The sequence below is a fragment of the Salminus brasiliensis genome, chromosome 13, assembly GCF_030463535.1.
Source record: "Salminus brasiliensis chromosome 13, fSalBra1.hap2, whole genome shotgun sequence".
Lineage (NCBI taxonomy): Eukaryota > Metazoa > Chordata > Actinopteri > Characiformes > Bryconidae > Salminus > Salminus brasiliensis.
The window spans coordinates 33,475,611-33,498,338 of record NC_132890.1 but is presented as its reverse complement, the minus strand read 5'-3'; the positions used below and the strand labels follow the sequence as shown (position 1 = coordinate 33,498,338).

General features: G+C 43.7%; 2 protein-coding genes across 3 annotated transcripts; both read left to right on the top strand.

Annotated features, from left to right (window-relative positions):
- The first annotated feature begins 2,011 nt into the window (after positions 1–2,011).
- Positions 2,012–11,458, top strand: ankrd67 (ankyrin repeat domain 67). Its single transcript, XM_072694635.1, has 5 exons — positions 2,012–2,232; positions 6,242–6,494; positions 6,738–7,290; positions 8,810–9,106; positions 9,781–11,458. The coding sequence occupies exons 2-5, from the start codon at positions 6,244–6,246 to the stop codon at positions 9,949–9,951; spliced, it is 1,272 nt and encodes a 423-aa protein (XP_072550736.1). The 5' UTR covers positions 2,012–2,232; positions 6,242–6,243; the 3' UTR covers positions 9,952–11,458.
- Positions 11,459–13,360: 1,902 nt separating this feature from the next.
- On the top strand, positions 13,361–22,425 carry ccnl1a (cyclin L1a). Of its 2 annotated transcripts, XM_072694633.1 has the most exons (11): positions 13,459–13,796; positions 14,235–14,309; positions 15,798–15,907; positions 17,890–18,010; positions 18,336–18,400; positions 20,146–20,245; positions 20,532–20,636; positions 20,766–20,907; positions 21,023–21,131; positions 21,261–21,359; positions 21,472–22,425. In XM_072694633.1, exons 1-11 carry the CDS (start codon positions 13,536–13,538, stop codon positions 21,890–21,892), a joined length of 1,608 nt encoding a protein of 535 aa, XP_072550734.1. In that variant the 5' UTR covers positions 13,459–13,535; the 3' UTR covers positions 21,893–22,425. The 2 variants fall into 2 exon arrangements, with proteins under 2 accessions (XP_072550735.1, XP_072550734.1); XM_072694634.1 differs by lacking the exons at positions 20,146–20,245; positions 20,532–20,636; positions 20,766–20,907; ... (1 more) ...; positions 21,261–21,359; positions 21,472–22,425 and adding an exon at positions 18,670–20,144 and having other exon boundaries at positions 13,361–13,796.
- The last annotated feature ends 303 nt before the right edge of the window (positions 22,426–22,728 follow it).

The window sequence follows — 22,728 nt, the reverse complement described above, 5'->3', positions numbered from 1 at the left end:
ATATCCTCACCACCAAACAACATCAAAGCATCCACCTGGCAATATCTTCTCGCCCACCACCATACAACATCAAAGCATCCACCTGGCAATATCTTCACCACCACAAAACAACATCAAAGCATCCATCTAGCAATATCTTCACCCCCACCACCATACAACATCAAAGCATCCACCTGGCAATACCTTCACCACCATACAACATCAAAGCATCCACCTGGCAATACCTTCACCACCACCATACAACATCAAAGCATTCACCTGGCAATACCTTCACCACCACAAAACAACATCAAAGCATCCACCTGGCAATACCTTCACCACCACAAAACAACATCAAAGCATCCACCTGGCAATACCTTCACCACCACAAAACAACATCAAAGCATTCACCTGGCAATACCTTCACCACCACAAAACAACATCAAAGCATTCACCTGGCAATACCTTCACCACCACAAAACAACATCAAAGCATTCACCTGGCAATACCTTCACCACCACAAAACAACATCAAAGCATTCACCTGGCAATACCTTCACCACCACAAAACAACATCAAAGCATTCACCTAGCAATACCTTCACCACCACAAAACAACATCAAAGCATCCACCTGGCAATATCTTCACGCCCACCACCATACAACATCAAAGCATCCACCTGGCAATACCTTCACGCCCACCACCATACAACATCAAAGCATCCACCTGGCAATACCTTCACCACCACAAAACAACATCAAAGCATCCACCTGGCAATACCTTCACCACCACAAAACAACATCAAAGCATTCACCTGGCAATACCTTCACCACCACAAAACAACATCAAAGCATTCACCTGGCAATACCTTCACCACCACAAAACAACATCAAAGCATTCACCTAGCAATACCTTCACCACCACAAAACAACATCAAAGCATTCACCTGGCAATACCTTCACCACCACAAAACAACATCAAAGCATCCACCTGGCAATATCTTCACGCCCACCACCATACAACATCAAAGCATCCACCTGGCAATACCTTCACCACCACAAAACAACATCAAAGCATCCATCTAGCAATACCTTCACCACCACAAAACAACATCAAAGCATTCACCTGGCAATACCTTCACCACCACAAAACAACATCAAAGCATCCACCTGGCAATACCTTCATCACCACAAAACAACATCAAAGCATCCACCTGGCAATACCTTCACCACCACAAAACAACATCAAAGCATTCACCTGGCAATACCTTCACCACCACAAAACAACATCAAAGCATCCACCTGGCAATACCTTCACCACCACAAAACAACATCAAAGCATTCACCTAGCAATACCTGGAGAAGTTAAACATGGGCCATATCTGGGTTGTACACTGCGTACAGGGCCTAGATGGGACCCATGTGGGCTGTAATGAAGGGGCCCATGTGAGAAGCCCTAACTAGGTCCCAATAACAACACATGTACAAACCCAGTCAGAGCCCATGCCCACCTAGAACCCACCTAGCCCATGTTCCACCCATGTGAGCCCCGCATGAGCATGCTGATTGGGCTAACACACATTTGAAGGATTATGCAGGAATTGTTCATTATTGCTCATGGGCTCCCCCTATAGGTAGGGATGGTAATTCACTTTTACACCACTGCTGTAAATACAAATTAGGCTGTAAGCGCCCCCTCATGAAGAGCTTTAAACATGCGAGAGATACAGAAACATCATCTGAGGTAAAACACACACACGACAGAGTAAGATTAGAGGATTTTACCTAAATATAATCCAATAATATTGCTTTAAGGCATCTCTTCGTAATTTAACGTGTTTTTCTATGGCATCAAAGAACCCATTATGGGGATTCCTTTAGTCTATTATTATTAATATTATTTATTTATTTATGTATTAAGACTAGATCTTCATTCGGATCTTCTAATGCAGTGTATGTGGCTGTACCACAGAAGCATCAGGCATGCGCAGTGGCTTCGTTTCCAGCTCCAACACTGCTCTCCCCCTCCTTTCCTCCCTCCCCAACAACATGCCATCAAATAATAGCATCAGCCTCTGCCGAAAAACCAGCTCTCTCCATAGCAGCCTCACAGGAACACGAAAAACACGTCCAGGGTGGCGGCGGGCGGAGAGGACAGCGCTTCAGCACATTGAGAAGGGCACGGTGATCCAGAGCCTGTTTAGCAGATGACAGAGGGGAGATAGACCACCTGCTACTCAAGCTGGCTCTGAGAGGTACTGTAACTTCTGTCTCACTTCTTTTCCAGGGACACGGCGGCACACTGAGGTCTTCTAAAGAGTTTAAAGTGATGATGCAGTGGAAACCTGATTTACATTGATACCCTACACCCCCCCCCCCCGCCTCCCCCCCTTATACCAAATGTAGTCAAGCAGCCAAGACCTGTGTGTGTTGTCTGGAAGTTCTTTCTTTAGTTTTAAACTAGAGGCTAATGTAGCTCTCAAATTATGATGGATGCTTATGAAAATCAGCATTATCAGCATTATCACAACTGTTTAATAATCTCAAATAGACTAATGAATTGATATGGCACATATTTGTCAATAGGTCAGGGTATGGGGTCAATATCAGTACCAGCAGAAAGTGCAGAATCGAGTATTGCAAAAACAGAGGCTGCGCCCCAATTGAGCTCTGCACACTAATACTGTAGGGAATAGACTATATACTAATCTTAGTGGTGCAGGTTAGGCAGGTTGGTGCACTGAATATGAATGTACTAATCCGTTTCATACCAACTGGAAGTGATGAATTGTTGCTATGCCAACACACATCAAAGCAAACTCTCCTGTTGTTGTCACCACTGCACTTGCATCGCTATCCACCATCTTTTTCGAATTTTTCCAGGCACGAGTACCTCCTCCCTTTCCGCTTAGCATTGCATTGTGGGATACAACAACAAAAACAACAACAACAACAAATGTATTTATATAGCACCTTTTACCACGAATGTTGTCACAAAGCAGCTTTTCAGAGATCTGGGTCCGAGCCGCTGTAGAGCAAGCTAGTGGCAACAGTGGCGTGGCTACTTTCTAGGTAGATACCAGTATCTCGTACGGTGTCGGAAACCATGTAAGCAAGCTTAGTGAGATTAGTGAACAACTTAAGATGGTCTGAGGCAATTGTGTGACCATTTAGCCATGTAAACTAAATGGACAAAAGTATTGGGACACCTGCAGGCGCTTTTTTATAATATTCCATTCTAAACCCATAGGCATTAATATGGAGCGGGTCCAACTTTGCTCTATTAATATGGAGCGGGTCCAACTTTGCTCTAAGCAGGTCTGGAGCTCTGCAGTTACTGAGTCAGTTGGAGGCTTTTCTGCACTCTGCTCTGAGCTCAGCACTCGGCCCTGACCCCGCTCTGTAACTTTACGTGGTCTGACAGACACTGGGTGGGCACTGAGCTGCTCTCTGTGAGCTGTTCCTCCTAAACTCTTCCACTGTTCAATAATAACACCACTCACAGCTGGTGGAGGAAGATCTAGGAGGGAGGAAATTATAAAATTTCACCAGCTTGACTTGTTGTTGTTGGTGCAGCGGTGTCTCCTATTACATACAGAACCACGCTGGAGCTCAGTGAGATCTTCAGAAACTCCCAGTCTTTCACTGATGTGTGGAGGAAAGGCAGACTGCAGGACTAGGGGCTTGATTTTACACACCTGTGGTGGCAATGGGACTGAATTAAGCACCTGAGTTCAATGAGTAAGAAGTGTGTCCCAATACTTTTGTCTATTTAAGTGCTAATTGATAAGGGGTAGGTTCATCACTATGGAGGGTTTTTAGAACTGGAGAGCGACCATTTCATTTGTTTAGGACTCCCCTGAGCTCCCCTGGTTTTGTAATCCACCATATGTTCAAATGATCCGGTTTAACATGATAACAGCTTTTGGCTCAATGTCCAGTACCTCCCTTTTCATGACTTCAGCACAATACTGTGTAATGCCTCTGCACCTTTTGTAAGGCTCTAAAAAGGAATATCAGATTTGATGTGTGAACTATTTATGTGCTCTGCCTTTGTCCATTCTTTTAAACAGAGTGTAATTATAGGGAATAGGATGTAACATTCAGCACTGCTAGGAACATTTAGGAATAAATAACAGTGCAAAGGGGCTGCTGGATTGGCTGTCGTCCGCCCACGCGCTCCCAAACTCCCACACCATGACACGCCACTCACGCCTCCAGCTTCCCCACCGCTCACAGCTCCGGTTGGCTTGCACATGCACTCGCTCGCTGGCACAGAGCTGGAGAGACTGACTGTGATTTTGTATGTACACTCTGTCCCCTCGCAGGTGGCTGTGTATTTTGTGTGTGCTGGTTTTGGACTTTCTGGGACAGTTATGGAGCTTTGCTATGGAAAACAGTCCCAATTCCAATATAAAATGTAGGATTATTTTAAAAAGTGCCAAGATATTTAATTTGTGGACTGCTAGGATCTTACCTACTGTATATAATGTATGTGCAATAATTAGCAAGCCCTATTAGGAGGACCTGCCTTGCAGATATGGGCCAGTAGCTTCAGGTAATGTTCACATTAACCATCAGAACTAGGGGAAATGTGGTCTCAGTGATTTTGAGAGTTGTATGATTGTTGGTGTCAGACAGGTTTGAGTTTTGATGATTTTCTGGGACAGAAATGTCTCTCTATTGAGAGAGAGAGAGAGGTCACTAGAGAATGGCCAGCCGGGTTCAGGTTGACAGAAAGGCTACAATAGCCACTCTGTACAACTGCGGTGAGCAGAAACACAGCTTGAGGAAGATGGGCCACAGCAGCAGACGACTGTGTCAGGTTCCACTTCTGTCAGCCAAGACCAGAAAGCTGAGGCTGCGGTGGGCACAGACTCACCAACACTGGACAGTTGAATACTGGAGGAACGTAGACCGCTCTGATGAATCTGGACTGAGGGTGAGGCTCATAGATAGTAGGGTCAGAATTTGGCACCAACAGCATGAATCCATCCATGGACCCATCCTGCCAGTCCAGGCTGGTGGAGGTGGTGTAATGGTGTGGGGAATGTTTTCATGGCATACTTTAGGCCTGTTAATATTAAATATTAATGAAGTATTAATATGAAGTCGTCTAAAACTGGTTTCATGAACTTGAATGAAAGAGAAACCAGTGTTTTAGTGGCCTTCGCAGACGCTGGGTCTCGTAGAGGTCATTTTGATGTTGTTGTGCTGATATTAGCTCTTCTAATATGTGGTCAGACATTTCACATAGCCTCTTTTCACCAATCATACAGTACCAGTCAAAAGTTTGGACACACCTGGTTGAATGTGTGCTGATCATCATCTTAAAAACAGGTCCTAATCTGAACTAGCTTGCTCTACAGGTGTGGAGTAGATTTAACCACATTGGTAATGTGTCTGGCCCCTAGACATCATAATATATTTATATATATATTATATATATAAACTTCACCATATATTTATATATATTTTTAATATATACATAAAGAGGGCCCTGGGGACACACTGCCATCCACCGTAGTTAGGATGTCGTGGCTGCTGGTGGGGTTTAAAGTAGGCCTAAGTTGTAGGATTGTGGAAGTGTGTGTGTGTGTATGTGTGTGGGAGTGGAAATACCTCTCAAACTATGCAGCTACAGTATGTTAATGTATATTAATACATACACATTTACTCATTTAGACTCAACAGACCAATAAATAGCCTTAATTAATAGCCTGTATGACCAGATCACATCCTTTCAGTTCAACTTACAACTTAGGCCTACCTCAAACCCCACCAGCAGCCACGACATCCTAACTACGGTGGATACCAGTGTATCCCCAGGGCCCTCTTTATATATATATATATATATATATATATATATATATATATATATATATATATATATTATTTAAAAAGTTAAAGATATATATATCATTTAAAAAGTGTGCTGGAGTTAACTTATTATGTGGTGGTTTTAATGCTTCTCTGATTGGTGACCCCTTAGGAGGGTCTCTTCCAGGGAAGGGATGGAAGGGAAGGTGTCTCGTAGACCAGGGGGTGGTCTTGAGGCTGGGAGAAGCCCATGTGACTGTTTCTATACATTTTCTTTGTTTTATTTCTTTCTATTTTTGTGTAAACTTGAATTAATTACCCAGAATTTCAATTCAAATAAAGGCCTGGGAATACAGGCATGACCCCGGCAGTTTGCAAAAATGCTAACGTAAGCTAGGCATGAGCCATTGCTATTGCTTTAACATATTGCTGGGGGCTGTGCAGGTATGATGGCGTATGCTGGGCCTGAGCTGCAGTGGAAGTGGACAGCACTGCATGACTCCGTGTCACTGCATGCTATGGAGAGGAGAATCCGCACAGCTGCTGCTGCTGCCGGGAGCAGACAATGGAGGCTCCACAGCCGTCCCCGGCCACAGCACTCTGCGCTGGACGAGCGCAGGCTGCATCACGCTGCCTGGGAGGGCTGTCTGGAGCAGGTGAAGACCCTGCTGGAGCATGGTGTTCCTGGTAACTGCCAGTAAGTGGCCTATCATGTTAACTTAATGTTTCTTTCACAAATCCGATCCACCAGTATGACCAGCATGACCACACTGATCCACCAGTATAATCAGCTTGACCAAACCAGCTTGGTCAGGTTGGTCATGCTGATAGACCAGCTAACCCAAGCATTCACTGCTATACGTGTTGGTCCACAGCTAAACTGGTCAACCAGCTTGACCTGCTTGCTGGATTTTTCAGCAGTGCACAATTTCCATTCCAGAGATCCTCACGGCTGGACAGCTGCCCATCATGCTGCTTTCCGTGGCCACCTGCCGCTGCTCCGATTTCTGCTGCAGAGCGGAGAGATGGAGGTCAACTGCCGGGACTTCTTCAGCTGCACCCCTCTGCACCGCTCCTGTATGGGCAGCAACGCCGACACTACAGAATACCTCCTTCAGAAGGGGGCATCCCATGAAATGCGCTCCGGCTCTGGCCAGACCCCCCTGCACCTGGCGGCAGCTGGTGGCAACTTGGGCTCAGCACGGGCCCTGCTGCAGCACCTGGCCGCTCCTGACCCGCAGGACTTTCACAGGTGGACGCCGCTCCACTGGGCAGTGTTCGGAGGGTGGGGAGACATGGCAGAGCTCCTGCTGGATAACGGGGCAGACGTGGAAGGGGCGAGTGGTGGGGGGGTCACTCCGCTTCAACTAGCAGTGATGGTGGGCAATGACTCGGGTGTGAGACTTCTGCTCCATCGGGGGGCCGATGCCAACCTCAGAAGCTCCGGTGGGCGGACGGCGTTGCATCTGTGTGCCTGCTCGGCTGAGAAAAAGGTGCTTTCAGAATTTCTCATGCACGTGGTCAGTGCCTAAAACATATTTATCACGTTATTTTATATCATATATATATGATTTCTAGTCCCAATGTTGTGATGAGTGCTCGGGTCCTTGGAAAAGCCCTACGGTTGTTCCAGTACTGAGGGTCTGGGTCTGGATGCCTGATGTGTCTTTATAGCTGAACCTGCTATGCTGCCTCCAGTTTGTCTAGCAATCTGTCTAGTGAATGAAGATCATGGTCTTTAGACTGACTGACTGTATGAGAACTACACAAAGAGGTCCAGCAGGAGGTCCTTGAGAGTCATCATCTGGGCTTCAATCAGGGATTCACTCGGGTGGGCCTAGAACCCTCACCTTTTGTCTCCTGAAGAGCATGTTAAGGCCTGGATCATTGATGGTAAGATCAGCAGGGGTCAGAGATTAGTGAGGCAGGGTTAAAGAGGGGGGCGGGGGCTAGAGACTGTCATTTGCATTGCAAAGTAGGTCATTGGTAGGTGAACTAGCGGCCATTCAGGAGAACAGGAGTTCTCACCTTGTGGTCTTTGGTCTAAAAAAGTGAGACCAAAGAGTCTTCAGGAGACAAAAGGTCTGGATGACTGGGGTCACACCATCTCCCCCGATCATTGGACCTACATTTTACATTCATGGCATTTGGCAGACGCTCTTATCCAGAGCGACTTAGAAAATCACTTTGCTCAGAATCGCTCTGAATCGCTGTTAATAGGCTAGAGTCCTCAGATACATGTGGACAAAAGTATTGGGACACCTGTATTTTTGGAATAACTGTCACTAGGATCTTTAGGAAGGATTTTGTTGCTGTGAGGATTTGATTGCTTTCAGCGACAAGATCATTAGGGAGGTTTTGATGTTGGATGATCACCACACCACCTCATCCCCAACTCAAAAAGTACTGGCTGGAGCACCACCACAGCTTTCTTCCACTGCTCTGCAGCTCAATTCTGGAGGCTTTTTAACCCTCTAGCCCACGCCTGCTGTTAGGCACGGTGCCTATAGGTTATAGGTATGCCTCATGTTTATGTGCCAGATCTTCAGAGAACCCTATTTCAGTGGCAGTACTTCTCCACAGGGACTATACAGACTGTGAGTGTATGCATTTGCACATCTGTGTCAGCAATTGGTGCAGCTTAAAGTAGCTGAATGCATTCGTTAGAAGGGGTGTCCACAAACATTTGGACACTAAGTCTACATACATCATTATGCCTGACATTTCTTCTACTGTAACTCACTGCTGCAGCTCCTCGAGGTCTACGGATTTAGAATAGTCCCAGGTCTTCATGTTTATCGCTTGGCCTTGCTGTTGTTCTGTTTAAATGCCACAGCCAAGTGCTGGGTGTAGATTCAAGGTCTCTTTGCCCTTTTGGCTTTCGCCACGTTGTCAGTGCATCATCCAAGCACACACAGGGTAACAGATGGTCTTTTTGGGCGGGTGAAGCTCGCCGTTTGATCCATCTTTCTGTTTCCATCCTTCTTCCTCTCTCTTCCCTTCACTGCTTAGATCCTGCAGCATCTTCTCGCAGCTGGGGCTAAAGTGTGTGTGCGGGACGGAGAGCAGGCCGCTCCACTGCACCTGGCCGCCCTCGCCGGCTCCAGGGCGGTGGTCCACCTGCTGATCCTGAACGGGGCCGGGCTAGAGGATAGGGACAGCCTGGAGATGACCCCACTGCACTACTCCACTCTAAAGGACAATGCTGAAGCCGCTAAGCTCCTGCTGCATTATGGAGCAGAGGTGGACGCCGCCGAAAGATTGGGGAGGACAGCGCTGCACCTGGCGGCAGAAAGGGGCCACTGCAAGGTGCTGTTTGGCTGGCACAGTCGTCATTACACTGTGCTGAGTGTGTAGTGGTGAGGTTTAAACAGTAGTAACCGATACTCTATATGGACAAAAGTATTTGGACGCTAATTTATTGTTTCTTTTGAAATCAAGGGTGTTAAAAAGACCTGATCCTGCTTTTGTTGGAGTAACTGTCTCTACTGTCCAGGGAAGGAGGCTTTCTACTAGATTTTGGGGGAACATTGCTGTGAGGATTTAATTGCCTTCACCAATGATAGCGTTAGTGAGGTCAGGATGTTGGATGATGATGATCACCACCCCACCCCATCAGCCCAACTCCACAACTCATCCTAAAAGTATTGGGATTATTCCAGAGAACACAGTTCTTCCACTGCTCTACAGCTCAATGCTGGGGGGCTTTAGACCCCTCTAGCCCATGCCTGGTGCAAGAGGCAGTGGCTGACTTGTGACTCATGTATCAGAGGAGACCATGCCCTCCGAGTGTCAGGAGCATTGCTAGTGCTAAATAAATAAATAAATAATCCATACAGTAGATGAAGCTCACAGAGAGGGTCCATATGTCTAAGCAACATATCATTAACGTCACTGAACACAGCACATTCTGACTACTGACCACTGTATGAAAATCCAGATGTACAGTGGACAGTGTTCACCATCTGCATTCTGATCAACAGGTCCTCAGCGTTTTGCTGGAGAGCGGTGCCGACCTCTCGCTTAGGACCAAGTGGAGGGAGACGGCAGAAGACATGGCTAGAGCACACGGGCAGTCTGGATCCCTTCAGCTCCTCCAGCAGCACAGCAGAGCTCCAGTGAAGGCACAAACTCCAGGCAATGATGGCACATGACAGACGAGGAGAGAGAGAGACAGCACTGAACACCAGCCAGCGTGAGAGCTGGAAGGGAATTTATGTTTATGGGATCAAAACATAAGAACATGAGAAATCCTCAGTTATGGAGAAGTAAAATCGTTAGAGAATCTGTACTTCAGTGAAAGTATGGGTTGAAAAATATGTGGAGATATTAAGCTATAAATATGCCTGATACACGCAGATATTTTAAAGGATAAATTATATATTTTTATTTGTTTGATTGGTGTGTGTTGTGTGCAAATGGGTGATACCGGTTCTTGCTTAAAGACAAATCAGATTTTAAATTACATTAATATTAATATTAATATATATATATTTTTTTTATAAATATATATAAATATTAATCTATTTAAATACATTAAAACTATATTTAAATATGTGTGATCATGATAAGATTGTCCAGAGAAAAAAAGTCTAGTCTTATAGATTGGAAATAATGTAGAGCTTAATAACCACATATTTAATTTTTCTGGTAAATAATTTTAAATGTCTATTTTTTTTTATTTTTGACAACAAATTTGGAGAGCTAATATCATAATGAATTTAAATATATTTTAGTATGATTTTGTTGAAAACTTGAACTGTTTTAAATCTAAATGAGACAATATGGGCTTCAGTCATTGCTTACTTGCTTACGAGGCTTATTTGTAACAGTGTGTGAAACTAACCCCCCTGTGTGGAGGTCGTACTTTAGCCTGGCTAGCTGTCCCTGTGGTGCAGTACTACAGCCACCGAGAGGGAGATTAAAACACTATAGAAGTGCATTATGTGACTTATATACACAACTCAGTAATCAAAAATCAAAATGATGAAAAATATACTCCTAGAAAAGTGTATCAGGGTTTAGGGAAAGCAACAGCCTTTATGGTGAATATTGGGAAATATCCGGCTTACTGTAACTGAATAATAATAATAAAAAATAACAATGCGATGGTTGACTGTGTAGCCACATTTTACCCCTTATTAGCCATCTTATTCTCTACATTTAAGGTGTAAATGAAGATGTAAGCTATGCTTTTTTGGAAGGTGGAATTAGTTAATAACTTTTCGTTTTAATAATAAAGTACAAATCCAAAAACTTAATCCAAAAATCAACACTACTATCAGACAGGCCTCTACTAACAAGGTCTAGATGAAAATGTAGTCTATTCCTTTAGGATGTTGGAATTAGCAAATATCTAATAGATTTAATAATAGCAATTAAAGTAATAAAATTGTAATAAATTGTAATAATAGTACAATAAAATTTCCCAACGCCTGGGAAAACCCTACTCTGTGAAACACCCCATTGCCCCTGTCTGTAATATGGATCCAGCCAATGAATCTGAAGGACACAGAGACTGGATTCTTCCCCGGCTTGTTGTGAATTACGCAGCCTGCTGAGGATTAGATCATTATTAAAGGTGTTAAACTGTGATTTATGCAGGTTTCCACGTTTGTTTTCTGGATGTTAAAATGTTTATTCTCTCTGGAAAGACTTCATCTTTATACAGTGCTAAACTTAGACCGGCTCGGTCTCTAAAAAAGTCATTTTCCTCAGTTTCCTCAATTTTCAGGAATATGAGGTAACTTCCGTATCGTTAGTAAAGGTTCTTCTAAACCATTTTGTTCAGCTGTTTGTAGGTAAACTACATTTTAACTAAGATCTTAGTAATAATAATAATTAATAATAATAATAATAATAATAATAATTCATTCAAATATATATTCTTATAAGGGAAAAACAGCCTTTATGGTGGATATTGAGAAATATCCATCCTACTGTCCAAACCTCACAAACTCAACCTCACGTTGAACAACAGCATGTTTGACTTGCTGTGGTTGATGGTGTAACCATATTTTACCCCAGGTAGAACAGCCTGTCCACTACTAATAAGGCCTAGATGAAAATGTAGGCTATTCCTTTAGGATGTTGGAATTAGCAAATATCTAATAGATTTAATAATAATAATACAAGTAATAAAATAGTAATAAACTGTAATAAATGTAAAATCTTCCAGTTTAATCCAAAAATCAACACTACTATCAGACAGGCCTCTACTAACCAGGTCTAGATGAAAATGTAGTCTATTCCTTTAGGATGTTGGAATTAGCAAATATCTAATAGATTTAATAATAGTAATTAAAGTAATAAAATAGTAATAAACTGTAATAATAGTACAATAAAATTTCCCAACGCCTGGGAAAACCCTACTCTGTGAAACACCCCATTGCCCCTGTCTGTAATATGGATCCAGCCAATGAATCTGAAGGACACAGAGACTGGATTCTTCCCCGGCTTGTTGTGAATTACGCAGCCTGCTGAGGATTAGATCATTATTAAAGGTGTTAAACTGTGATTTATGCAGGTTTCCACGTTTGACCCATCCACTGTCCAGATCTCTTCCCGGAAAGCGTGGCCTTTGTCTGGGTGACGTCACGGTCACGTTTTGGAAACGGATCCGCGGAGGGATACACTCCCCTTCACCCAGTTCCCGGCTTTGACGTCACGGGAACTTCAGTTCGAAATAAATTGCGAAATATTTCGGATTAATTACAAACCCTGATCTGTTCCTCCCTACTGATCCCCCCCCCCAAACACCCCTCCGGACCACCACAGCCTGCTCCCCTCCCTGCAGAGAGGGCAATATCCCATCAACATCAATAAAGAAATATCCAATATATATCCAATATATCGAAATATCATTTACACTCAACGATCCCAATTAACTGCTAATTAGCTAGCTAGTAGTCTGCGTGGAATGATGACCGTTGCCATGGTTACGTTGCTGCTAAGGCCTGACGTTTAGCGTTAGCCACGTAATACTGAGCAGCAGTTTTGACGTAAACACGTTTATTTTATGGCTGTTAAAAGGTTTATTCCCGGTGAAAAGACTTTAATAAACAATTTAATCCACTTAAACCAGCCCTGTCTCTAACAAATATGTCATTTATTTGCCTCTTTCGTACAGAAACGTAGCTACTATTATCAGGAATATTAGCTATAGCTATAGCCAGCTAGTAAAAGTGTTAATTTTAAATTCTAAATATTATTGAAATATTGTATTTTTTAAAATTATCCACAATATATTTTATATCATATGTTACATGAATATTGTCCTGTATTTTTTTTATTTTTAATATTTGTTTTGACATGTTTTTGCCCACTGCAATTGATAGCTAGCTAAATAAATATAAAATAAATAAATATTAAATAAATAAATATTAAATAAATAAATAATATTGTCGCCGGGTGTCTTTTGTGGATTACAGTCCCTAAACTGTAAACATCCCCATGCTGTCTGTGGGTGGACTCCTCGTTGTTGAGCTTTATCCGCAGTAGTTGTTTTTAAACATAATATAATACAGTTTATTATATTATTAAATTATTAAATTAATTAATTTTTATTAAATAAAAATTCCCTCACTCCGAGTGTGATGCGGTCCTACATAGCGCGGATGTGTACACCCTGCTCGCCCCCCCTCTTGCGTTATGCGGCCGCCGAGCTTACGTCAGTGCGCGGTCGGAGCTGAGCGGTGTGAGCGTGCGCGTCTGATCGGCTGAAGCTGCTCGCGAAACCATGGAGGCCACGATGGCTGCGGCTCCGGCTCCGGCGACAACCGCCGCGGCGAACGCGGTTACCAACAGCGAGGGGATCCTTATCGGCGACAAGGTTTACTCGGAGGTCTTTTTGACCATCGACAATTCGCTGATCCCCGAGGAGAAGCTCTCGCCGACCCCGTCCATGCTCGACGGCCTGGATCTCCACACCGAGACCGACCTCCGCATCCTGGGCTGCGAGCTCATCCAGTCTGCGGGGATCCTGCTGCGCCTGCCTCAGGTATATAGACAGGTAGATAGATGGGTAGATAGACAGGTAGATAACGGCGGCGGTTGTCGGTTTTAACGGGGTCGTAGACGGTAAACACGGCGGCGGCTCTGTGGGTCTGGCGGGGGTTAGCCAGTTAGCTTAGCTTAGCTTAGCTTAGCCGTCCCATTGAAACGTGTCGGGCGCGGCGCGGCGCGGCGCGGCTAACTCGCCGTCTAGCCGAGAATAGTGAGATTTAACCCTGTTAATGTTTCTGGAGGAAGAGTTTTAGGGCTTGTCTGTTTAATAAGTTGGTGTTTTCGCCCGCCTTTAGCTTTAGCGTTAGCTCGCCTGCTAGACAAAAACAAAATGGCGGCCTTTGGTGGTGGGCCTGGCCGGCGGAGCGGAGGGGAGCGGAGGGGAGCGGAGGGGCTGCTTTCCCTAATAAATGTACTGTTGTTTCTTCTACAGGTGGCCATGGCGACCGGACAGGTCCTGTTTCATCGGTTCTTCTATTCCAAGTCGTTTGTGAAGCACAGTTTTGAGGTGAGGATGGTCGCCGGCTGGTGTTTAGGCCCAGCTGCGTAACCGCGACGCAACTCTGGCAGCCATATTAGACAGCAGGCGGCGGCGGCGGGGGCGCGCACACACACACACACACACACACACACACACACACACACACATACACACACACACACACACGCGCGCGCTCACGTCTGATCCCAAACACTGACCCAGACTCTGGTGCTGGAAGATCTCCACATAACCAGACTAAATACTTACATATATATATATATATATATACTTATTTATTTATTTATTTATATACATATATACACATACTTTATATATATATATATATATATATACATACATACTTATTTATATATATATATATATACTTATTTATATACATACATACTTATTTATATATATATATACACATACTTATTTATTTATATATATATATACATACACATACTTTATATATATACATACATATTTATATATACATACATACTTATTTATATATATACACATACATATATATTTATATATATATATAAATATATAACTAAAAATTAATGCTTCTGATGGTGTTGGGCTTTTCTAGGTTTGGGAAATCCTGGTAGATCTGAATTTGATTGAACTTTACTTCTCCTAAAGTACCACCAAGGAGGACCTTGGACAATGTCCTCAACCATAGTCAACATCTTAGTGACAATTGACATTTATAAGTGAACCATGTTGATGCAGTGGTGATGCTTAAAACAGCCAGGAACACAAACTAAAAGTTCTTCCATGGGCAACATGACTAATGTATCGTATAGTGATTAAAATGATCATATTGCAATACACCAGTATGCGTTTTTCTAAGCATATCGAGGATATCCTCCATGCTTGAAGAACTGGGATGGTGTTTGGATGGTAGTTCTTGTAGTGCTTGAGATCATGTGTGAATGTCTTTAAATATCATGATGCAATTCATTATTTACCACATCGCCCAGCCCTACTTGCATCTAGCAAGACTTTTTGGGGTTGCCCCAGCAGGCAGGTAGAAATGTTAACCTGTGATTTATCAGAATATAGGAGGGAAATGTAATTGATTGAAATTTGTGACTTCTGCGTCACATAGATGCACACTTCTGGGAATGGATATGGGTTTATGACCGTCTTTCACGATGATTAGAAGTTGAGTTAACTGCCAGGTTCAAGCACCATCAATAAAGCACACCAAATCTTTGAGCTTTAGATGTAAAAGATGGAAGGGATGCTGTCCTTGGGATAAAATCCTTAAAATGTCAGATATTTCTGAAATATCCTGGTATATTGTTAACAAAAAAGACAGTGTCTAAAGCAAGGTGTACTGAGATGTAGATGGTATCTCTCAGCCCTATTAGTCCCTTTGTCCCAACTGCATGCCTGTTTCCTGACATGAATCTTTCTGCAGGTGGTCCTATGTACTGACGATGTGTGTTGTAGTAGCGGCTCAACCTCATACTACCTCGCTGTTTCTTGTTCCCTCTACAGATTGTCGCCATGGCCTGTATCAATCTGGCCTCTAAGATCGAAGAAGCCCCACGTCGAATACGGGATGTCATCAATGTTTTTCATCACTTGAGACAGATCCGAGGCAAAAGGTACGCAGTGCTGGTGCTTTTTCTTTTTGTTGTTGTCACCCTTCCAACTGTTTCTTCTGTTTGTTACTTGTGCCAACAACCTCCCACCTTGACAGATTTGTTTCATTGTGTAACATTAACGTCATCACTTTACATAAGTGAATCAGGTATATTTTACACATGTTTACTGTGAATAGTCTCTGTGCCTTTGTTTTTAATAGACTGTCCTGATTTCAGTGCCTTTTTGTTTGATTTATGTACTCTAAACCATTTTAAGGCTTTTCAGTTTCATCATCAGTCATAAATTGATAGTATCAGCAAGGTAGTAATCTGCTTACCTCAGCAAGAAAAATGCGTCCTGAACACTCAGAACATTTTTAAACAACTATCGACATTTATTTTCTTTAAAAACAAAAATCTAGAATTGTTTAAAGTTATGGGGCAATGGGAAGTTATGTAATTGTAAGTGGGTAGGGTTGGGTTGATGGATTTGTTCAACTGAGTAAGGACTGAGGTATTAACTTGAACTCTCTTTTCCCTTGCAACCAACTAACAGCGACCAGCTACATTTACCAAAGCCTGGGTGATGTGGAATGGTACGTAGAGATGAAGCAGTCGACATGGCAACAGTGAGCGAGGTGTCGCTTCCCCCCGCTCCCCTGGGAGACGCCAGTGGTCTGAAAGCGGTCACTGGGAAATCGGGGACGACAGGTTGGCCGCTGGTCCCGAAGCGCCTGGGTGACTCCTGTGTCTCAGTTTAAGTTTTTTTCTGTCTTTGCTAACACGGGTGATGAACTGTATCATTATACAAGCCTAAACCAGACAGACCCACCTCATATCACAGCTTTCACAAAAAGACCAAACCCACACCATAGATTAGCATTTTCGACAGGGCCTCGCTGTTCTTGTGCACTCATAATTTAGCAGGGATGTTCACACCAAACACATCGTCTTGCTTTGGCTTGTTTTTGTACCCCACACTCCTTGGAGTGCTTGATGGTTGTCCGTGCAGTGAAGTGCAGTGTAGTGTAAAGCTTAAGCATCTCTGGCACACTCAGTATTGTCTGTTTTTTAAATGTACAGACCTAGATTTAATCAATTTCACAATGTGAACTTCAGTTTAATCAGAGATTGGCCAGTGAGGCAGCATCTAATAGACAACATCATGAAACCATGTCTGTTTCTGTTAGTTTTGTTTTGGTCAGATTACAGTTCATTGTTTGTCTGTTTTACTAGAGAAAGAGCAGTATTTCTGATTGTCTGGTTGTTTTGGAGGATATCTTTTTGTCTGTCCTTTTCTACAAGTGAAAGACGGTTTTCTCCTAATGATTCTAGTCTAAGATTTTAAGGAATTTCAGTCCAGTCTTCCTTTGACTGATTGAATTACCTTCCTCACCTAACCGTCATCATGTATCTGAATTTACTAGTTTCAGGGCGCTGGGAGATTTGACTGTTGGTTGAAATGAACGTGAGTAAATATTGGTGTGTTTACTTGGTGTATCTGTGCACAGTTTGGATCCTGTGTCCTAATACCAGGCCACATGAACAGTGTCTGGTAGTGGAAACCTTTTGAGGAAACTGGTGATAAGCGAAGGATGCCAGTGAAGTATTTTGTCTGTAGTAGGCAGTTGTTCACTTGCCGCCAGACGCTGTTGTTGTTGTTGGCAGAATGGTTGTTTTCTCAGAAACGGAAGCTTTTGCTGGGGCTGACTCATGGTCATGATTCATTGTACAAAGGTGTGTCGTTTTTTGCAAAAGCTGTGATGTGGGAGAAGGTTGTTTTATTCGTCACTTGTGGCAGGACTAAAAGTCTTCTACTGAAATTACAGGAGTCAAGAAATGGACCTGTTGCCTTTAGTTGGTTGGAAGGGGAAAAAGCAGCTTTCTTTGTAATTAAAAAAAAAAGAGAGAGAAAAAACACAAGCAAAAAGGCACTGTGTCTGTTGTTGATGAATGTTTGGGTTGGGGGAAGCAACTTTTATTTTCGTTCCTTTATGAATCAGGAGTTCAAGCCCATTGATACTTGATCAGAACTACATAAACACGAAAAACCAGGTGATCAAAGCCGAGCGGCGCGTGCTGAAGGAGCTGGGTTTCTGCGTCCATGTGAAACACCCCCACAAGGTGAGTCAAAAAAAAAAAAAAAAAAAAAGTCTCATGACTTGCACTTGCACTGACTCAGAAGGGCCAGGTTTTTGGTAGCAGTCTTGAACATCCTGTTCCTCTAGAAGAAACTCTGAAACCCAGCAGCACAGCTGCACCCTCTTTATCGTTGTGTGAAATGTAATTTTCAGAAACCGCCATGCAAATGCACACATTCTGCAAATTGACGTAAACTGATCAGACTCTGATGCAACTGTGGTTTCCACATCTGTTCACAAATAAACCCCTTTGGGGGGGTCCAACCGCACCCTGCCTTGGCATAATGTGCCGTGTCCTTTGGTTTCAGATCATCGTCATGTACCTGCAGGTTCTTGAATGTGAGAAGAATCAAACTTTGGTCCAGACAGCCTGGTGAGTACATAACCCTACTCAGTTAGGAGTCTAGACGCTCTTCGTGTTGCCAGCCCACTAAATAAGCCTTTACACTGTAACCCCCCCCTCCCCTCCCTCCCCTTTACACCCGATGGACTTGTTTTTCTTCACTTTTTTGTTTTAATTATTTTTCCCCTCTGACTTTTTTTCTTATTCATGGCTTAAGTCTATAATTTCATGAATGAAGCAAACAGAAATATGGAGAACTCAGTTTAACTTTGTCCTTTCTCTCTACTCTTTGATTAAAGGGTAGTCCATGATGGTAAGTGTCATAAAGAACCTCTGAACTCTGCTCCTTCAACCACATGACCCCAGGAATCTCCCCCCATTGGCTGCCCGTTTCGAGACGGCCAATCCAGTGAGCGCTCTCTGCCCGAGAATCACTGAAGGGGGGCCTTTTCCATCTGGCAACATCATCTTCTTGGGGTTTTCTTGGGGTTGTCCAAAAGGATTTGTATTTTGTTACAAGTATTTAATTTTTTTTTTTTTTGTCTGAACTTATTTCGAAGGTAGTTTTAAAATGAATGCTAGCACAATTTACTACTTACCAAGTAGATAGTTTCAAAGTGTTTTCAGGGTGTTTTTATTTTATTTTTTTTATTAATTACAATTTTTTTGGTGTACTTGTGTGTTCACACTGATGTGGTTTCTAGAATTGTCTTCCAGGGATCGCCATCCTGCTCAGGCTTTGCCTCCAAGGATCCTTTATTTTATTTTTTTGGCTATTCCCTTTTTGTGTTGATCAATTCTGAATGACAAGTACAAAACCAAAAGTCTACACTGCTTTGAGTAAATGTGCATCAGTATAGAGATACCAGGCTTCCTGTTTTGCGAATTGTCGCCAAATGGCACACTGTTACTGAAGTTTAGTTAAAACTGCATCATCGTACATCACTCTCGCCACCCATCTGTCTTTATGTGTTTAGAGCACATCATTGCCCATCTCTAGCAGTTGTAGAACCCATTCCTAAGACTACCCATTCAGTCTGTCTTTCTGTCTGGTAGTCAGAGCCTGGTTTTGGCGCAGTCTTGTACTGCTTTGGGACGCATTAGTCCATTTTCTGGGTAGCTGCTGCTCTCCTAGCTGTGCTTTGGCTCTCGTTTTTCCCAGCCCACAGTGCATGATGCTGCGTGTCAAGTTGCATGCCATCATCTGTGTCCATGTCCTTTGAAGCCCCCTGTTCCTGCAGTCCCCCCCCCCCCACCTCATTTCACTTCTAGAACCTTGTCATTTGCTTATGCCAATGGAAAGGCGATCCATCGTTGGCCTTGTGGCGCAGCCACTTGCTTCTCGCAGTTCTCAGGCAAAAATGGACGAGACTGGATGCTTGCAATGTAGCTCAGTCAAATGACCTGTTATCCATGCACAGTGTTGGTGTTTCCTGCATGTGATGTAGTCAGAGCAGTCTTTTGGGGCCTCATTTTTCCAGAAGCTTATGCAAGCTTGTGTACATGTTCAGAACTCCAGTGAACCATTCCAGTGTGAACACCCCATCTGTTCTGCATGTCTGTGTACACGACAAATGTGGAGGCCTCCAGGAGTAAGAGACAGAGCGAGAGAGGGAACGGACAAAGCTAAACTTGAGTCTCCTTTTAAAATGTCATGAGTGCACTGCATCATGGGGCGGGGGAGGATGAGGTCTCTTGTTTGAGGGAGGGAGGGATGTCAGTCTCTGGAGCTTGGGGAGATGTGGCAATTTTGTGCTTCACCTTTTCTGTTACAGGAACTACATGAATGACAGTCTGCGCACCAATGTCTTTGTCCGGTTTCAAGCGGAGACCATCGCCTGTGCCTGTATATACCTCGCGGCCAGAGCTTTACAGGTACTGCTCACAGTAACGGTCATCTTCACCTCTGGACCAAATAACATTTTCTCCATATTTATGCCTCTTATTAGGTTGTACAAGGAGCTTAGTACTGTTATTACTGGTGTATATATTTGGAGGGTGGAGTATAGAAATCAGTGTAGCTACAGTTGCACCATGTTCTTGGAGGGAGAGCTGGTCAAAATAAAGACCACTAACAGTAAAGTAGTTAGAATTTTTACTAAATGTGACACCTCAGCTATTTTTAGATTGCATCCCTCACACTATGCATCTCATTTTTCAGATTCCTCTGCCATCTCGACCACACTGGTACCTGCTGTTTGGAGCCACAGAGGAGGAGATCAAAGACATCTGTATCACCACCTTGAAGCTCTACACAAGGAAAAAGGTATATCTGTCTTCCACATATTCATTTTTATAAATGTCAGATTGTCCTTTAACTTTGGACTAAGCCAATTTGCCATATGCTGACTCTCCTCGTGTCGCTTACGTCTCTGGTCTGTGCTCCGTCCTCTAGCCGAACTATGACTTGTTGGAGAGGGAGGTTGAGAAGAGGAAAGTGGCGCTGCAGGAAGCCAAACTGAAGGCCAAGGGCCTGAACCCTGATGGCACACCAGCGCTCTCCACGCTCGGTGGCTTTTCTCCTGGATCCAAGCCATGTAAGGCCCATAGTCTTGGCTTATTTACACCTTAGTTTAATGTAAATACTTCCTTGTTGAGCTGTGTCCCTTAGAAGGTTTTTGATCTTGGGTTTGATTTTGTTTGTCCTGGCAGCCTCCCCCATGGTGAAGGTGGATGAGAAGTCTCCAAACCCTCAGATTGTGAAGGCTGTGAAGAAGGAAGCTGAGGATCGACCCCAGGGCTCAAAGAGTCCACACAATGGGTACGTAGTTTGAGTTACTCTTCCCTGCCCCAATGAGTCTGCTCCAGTCCGCCTCATATTAATATTAATGAGTCGGTCTGGATGCTCTTGAACTGAGCCTGAGCGTTTCTCTTCTGTCTTCTTCCCCAGGCTTAGAAAGGAGAGTAAACTGGGTCGAAACAGTAGAAGTGGGAGTCGCTCTCGGTCTAGAACTCGATCACGGTCCAGATCGCGTTCTCCTAGACGACAGTAAGTACTCATAACCTCCTAACTGTCCACTTCAGCTCAGCTAGGACTGTTTTTGAATCGGCTTTTCGAAAGACCTCTTTTCTTAGCATCTTTGTTTTTGTCTCCTTTTTAGTTACAATAACCGGCGCAGTCGCTCTGGGTCCTACAGTTCCCGCTCCCGCAGCCACTCGCACAGCCGCAGCCCATCGCCGAGGCGACATGCCAACCACGGCCCTCCCTCCCCTCTCCTGCCACACTTGAAGTCCAAGCAGCGCTCGGATGAGCTCAAGCTCCACAGTCGACACAGCCACAAGAGGAAGCGCTCGCGCTCTGGCAGCAAGCCACGAGGGGAGCGCGAGAGAGAGCGGGACAGGGAGAGGGAAAGGGAGCGTGCCTCGTCTGACTTGAGCTCCAAAAAACATCGTCACGAAAGGGGCGGTGGCAGCGGGGGACACCACAGGGACCGACGTGAGCGGTCACGCTCATACGAACGATCACACAAGAGCAAACACCACAGCAGCAGCCACTCAAGCCACAGCCGCCATCGACGCTGAGGATGCTGGAATGGAGGCTGGGAAGGAAGCTGTCTGAAAGCAAGTTTGTCTGGCTTTGTGCGTCGAGCGGGTCGGAGTTTAAAAAGTCAATTCTGACCACAATCTTCCTCATTTTACATTTTATTCTTTTTTTTGTTTTCTCTTTTTGTTTTTGGCAACTCTTTTAGTTCAAATGTAAAGTGAAGGACTTGAAATACATATTTACAGTGTAAAGAGTTTAAATGCTGACGTATTGCAAAGAATGCTTTGATTTATAAAAGCATAATTTTGTTGAAGTGTTTGGGAGGGAGGGGGGGAATCACTAACTTAAACAAATTATTTCAGGAAAGACATCAAGACTTTGCACGGGTATAGCTATATTTACAGAAAGCGTTTGCTCTACAGACAAAAACCCAAGGAATAGACCATATTTTTTTACAGCGGGATGCAGACTTCCTTTTCTTCAATCGTGGTGACTTTGTTACACTGGTTTTAGTCTGCACGTGTTCACGTCGGATTTTTACTCAATAAAAAAGTGACTTATTCTTACTGTATTACTGTCTTTACATGCTTCTGTCTGTGTTCTCTGAGGTTTCCAGAACAGGCCATAACAACCTTTTAATACATATAATACCTTTTTAATACATTGTTTGTGCATTAAAGTGTACTAAACAGATTTAGTAAGCAGATTTAGTCCAGTTTCTTAAAGTTTCATGAAAAATGGGTGTAGCACCAGTAGAATGCCAAAGTAAAAGTTTGAAGTATGGGGAATCGAGTTGATACAGAAGATATCTTCAGTGCTACATGACTTATACCACAGTTCAGCAACCTTGCAATCTGAGTTTGTAGTGTTGCAC

Excerpts from the sequence above, each read along its gene's own strand:
- ankrd67 (XM_072694635.1), top strand. The coding sequence starts at position 6,244 with ATGATGGCGTATGCTGGGCCTGAGCTGCAGTGGAAGTGGACAGCACTG. Across the intron at positions 6,495-6,737 it reads GGTGTTCCTGGTAACTGCCA|AGATCCTCACGGCTGGACAG; the intron begins GTAAGTGGCCTA and ends TTTCCATTCCAG. Across the intron at positions 9,107-9,780 it reads CAGAAAGGGGCCACTGCAAG|GTCCTCAGCGTTTTGCTGGA; the intron begins GTGCTGTTTGGC and ends TCTGATCAACAG.
- ccnl1a (XM_072694633.1), top strand. The coding sequence starts at position 13,536 with ATGGAGGCCACGATGGCTGCGGCTCCGGCTCCGGCGACAACCGCCGCG. Across the intron at positions 18,401-20,145 it reads ACTTTGGTCCAGACAGCCTG|GAACTACATGAATGACAGTC; the intron begins GTGAGTACATAA and ends TTTCTGTTACAG. Across the intron at positions 20,637-20,765 it reads AGCTCTACACAAGGAAAAAG|CCGAACTATGACTTGTTGGA; the intron begins GTATATCTGTCT and ends TCCGTCCTCTAG.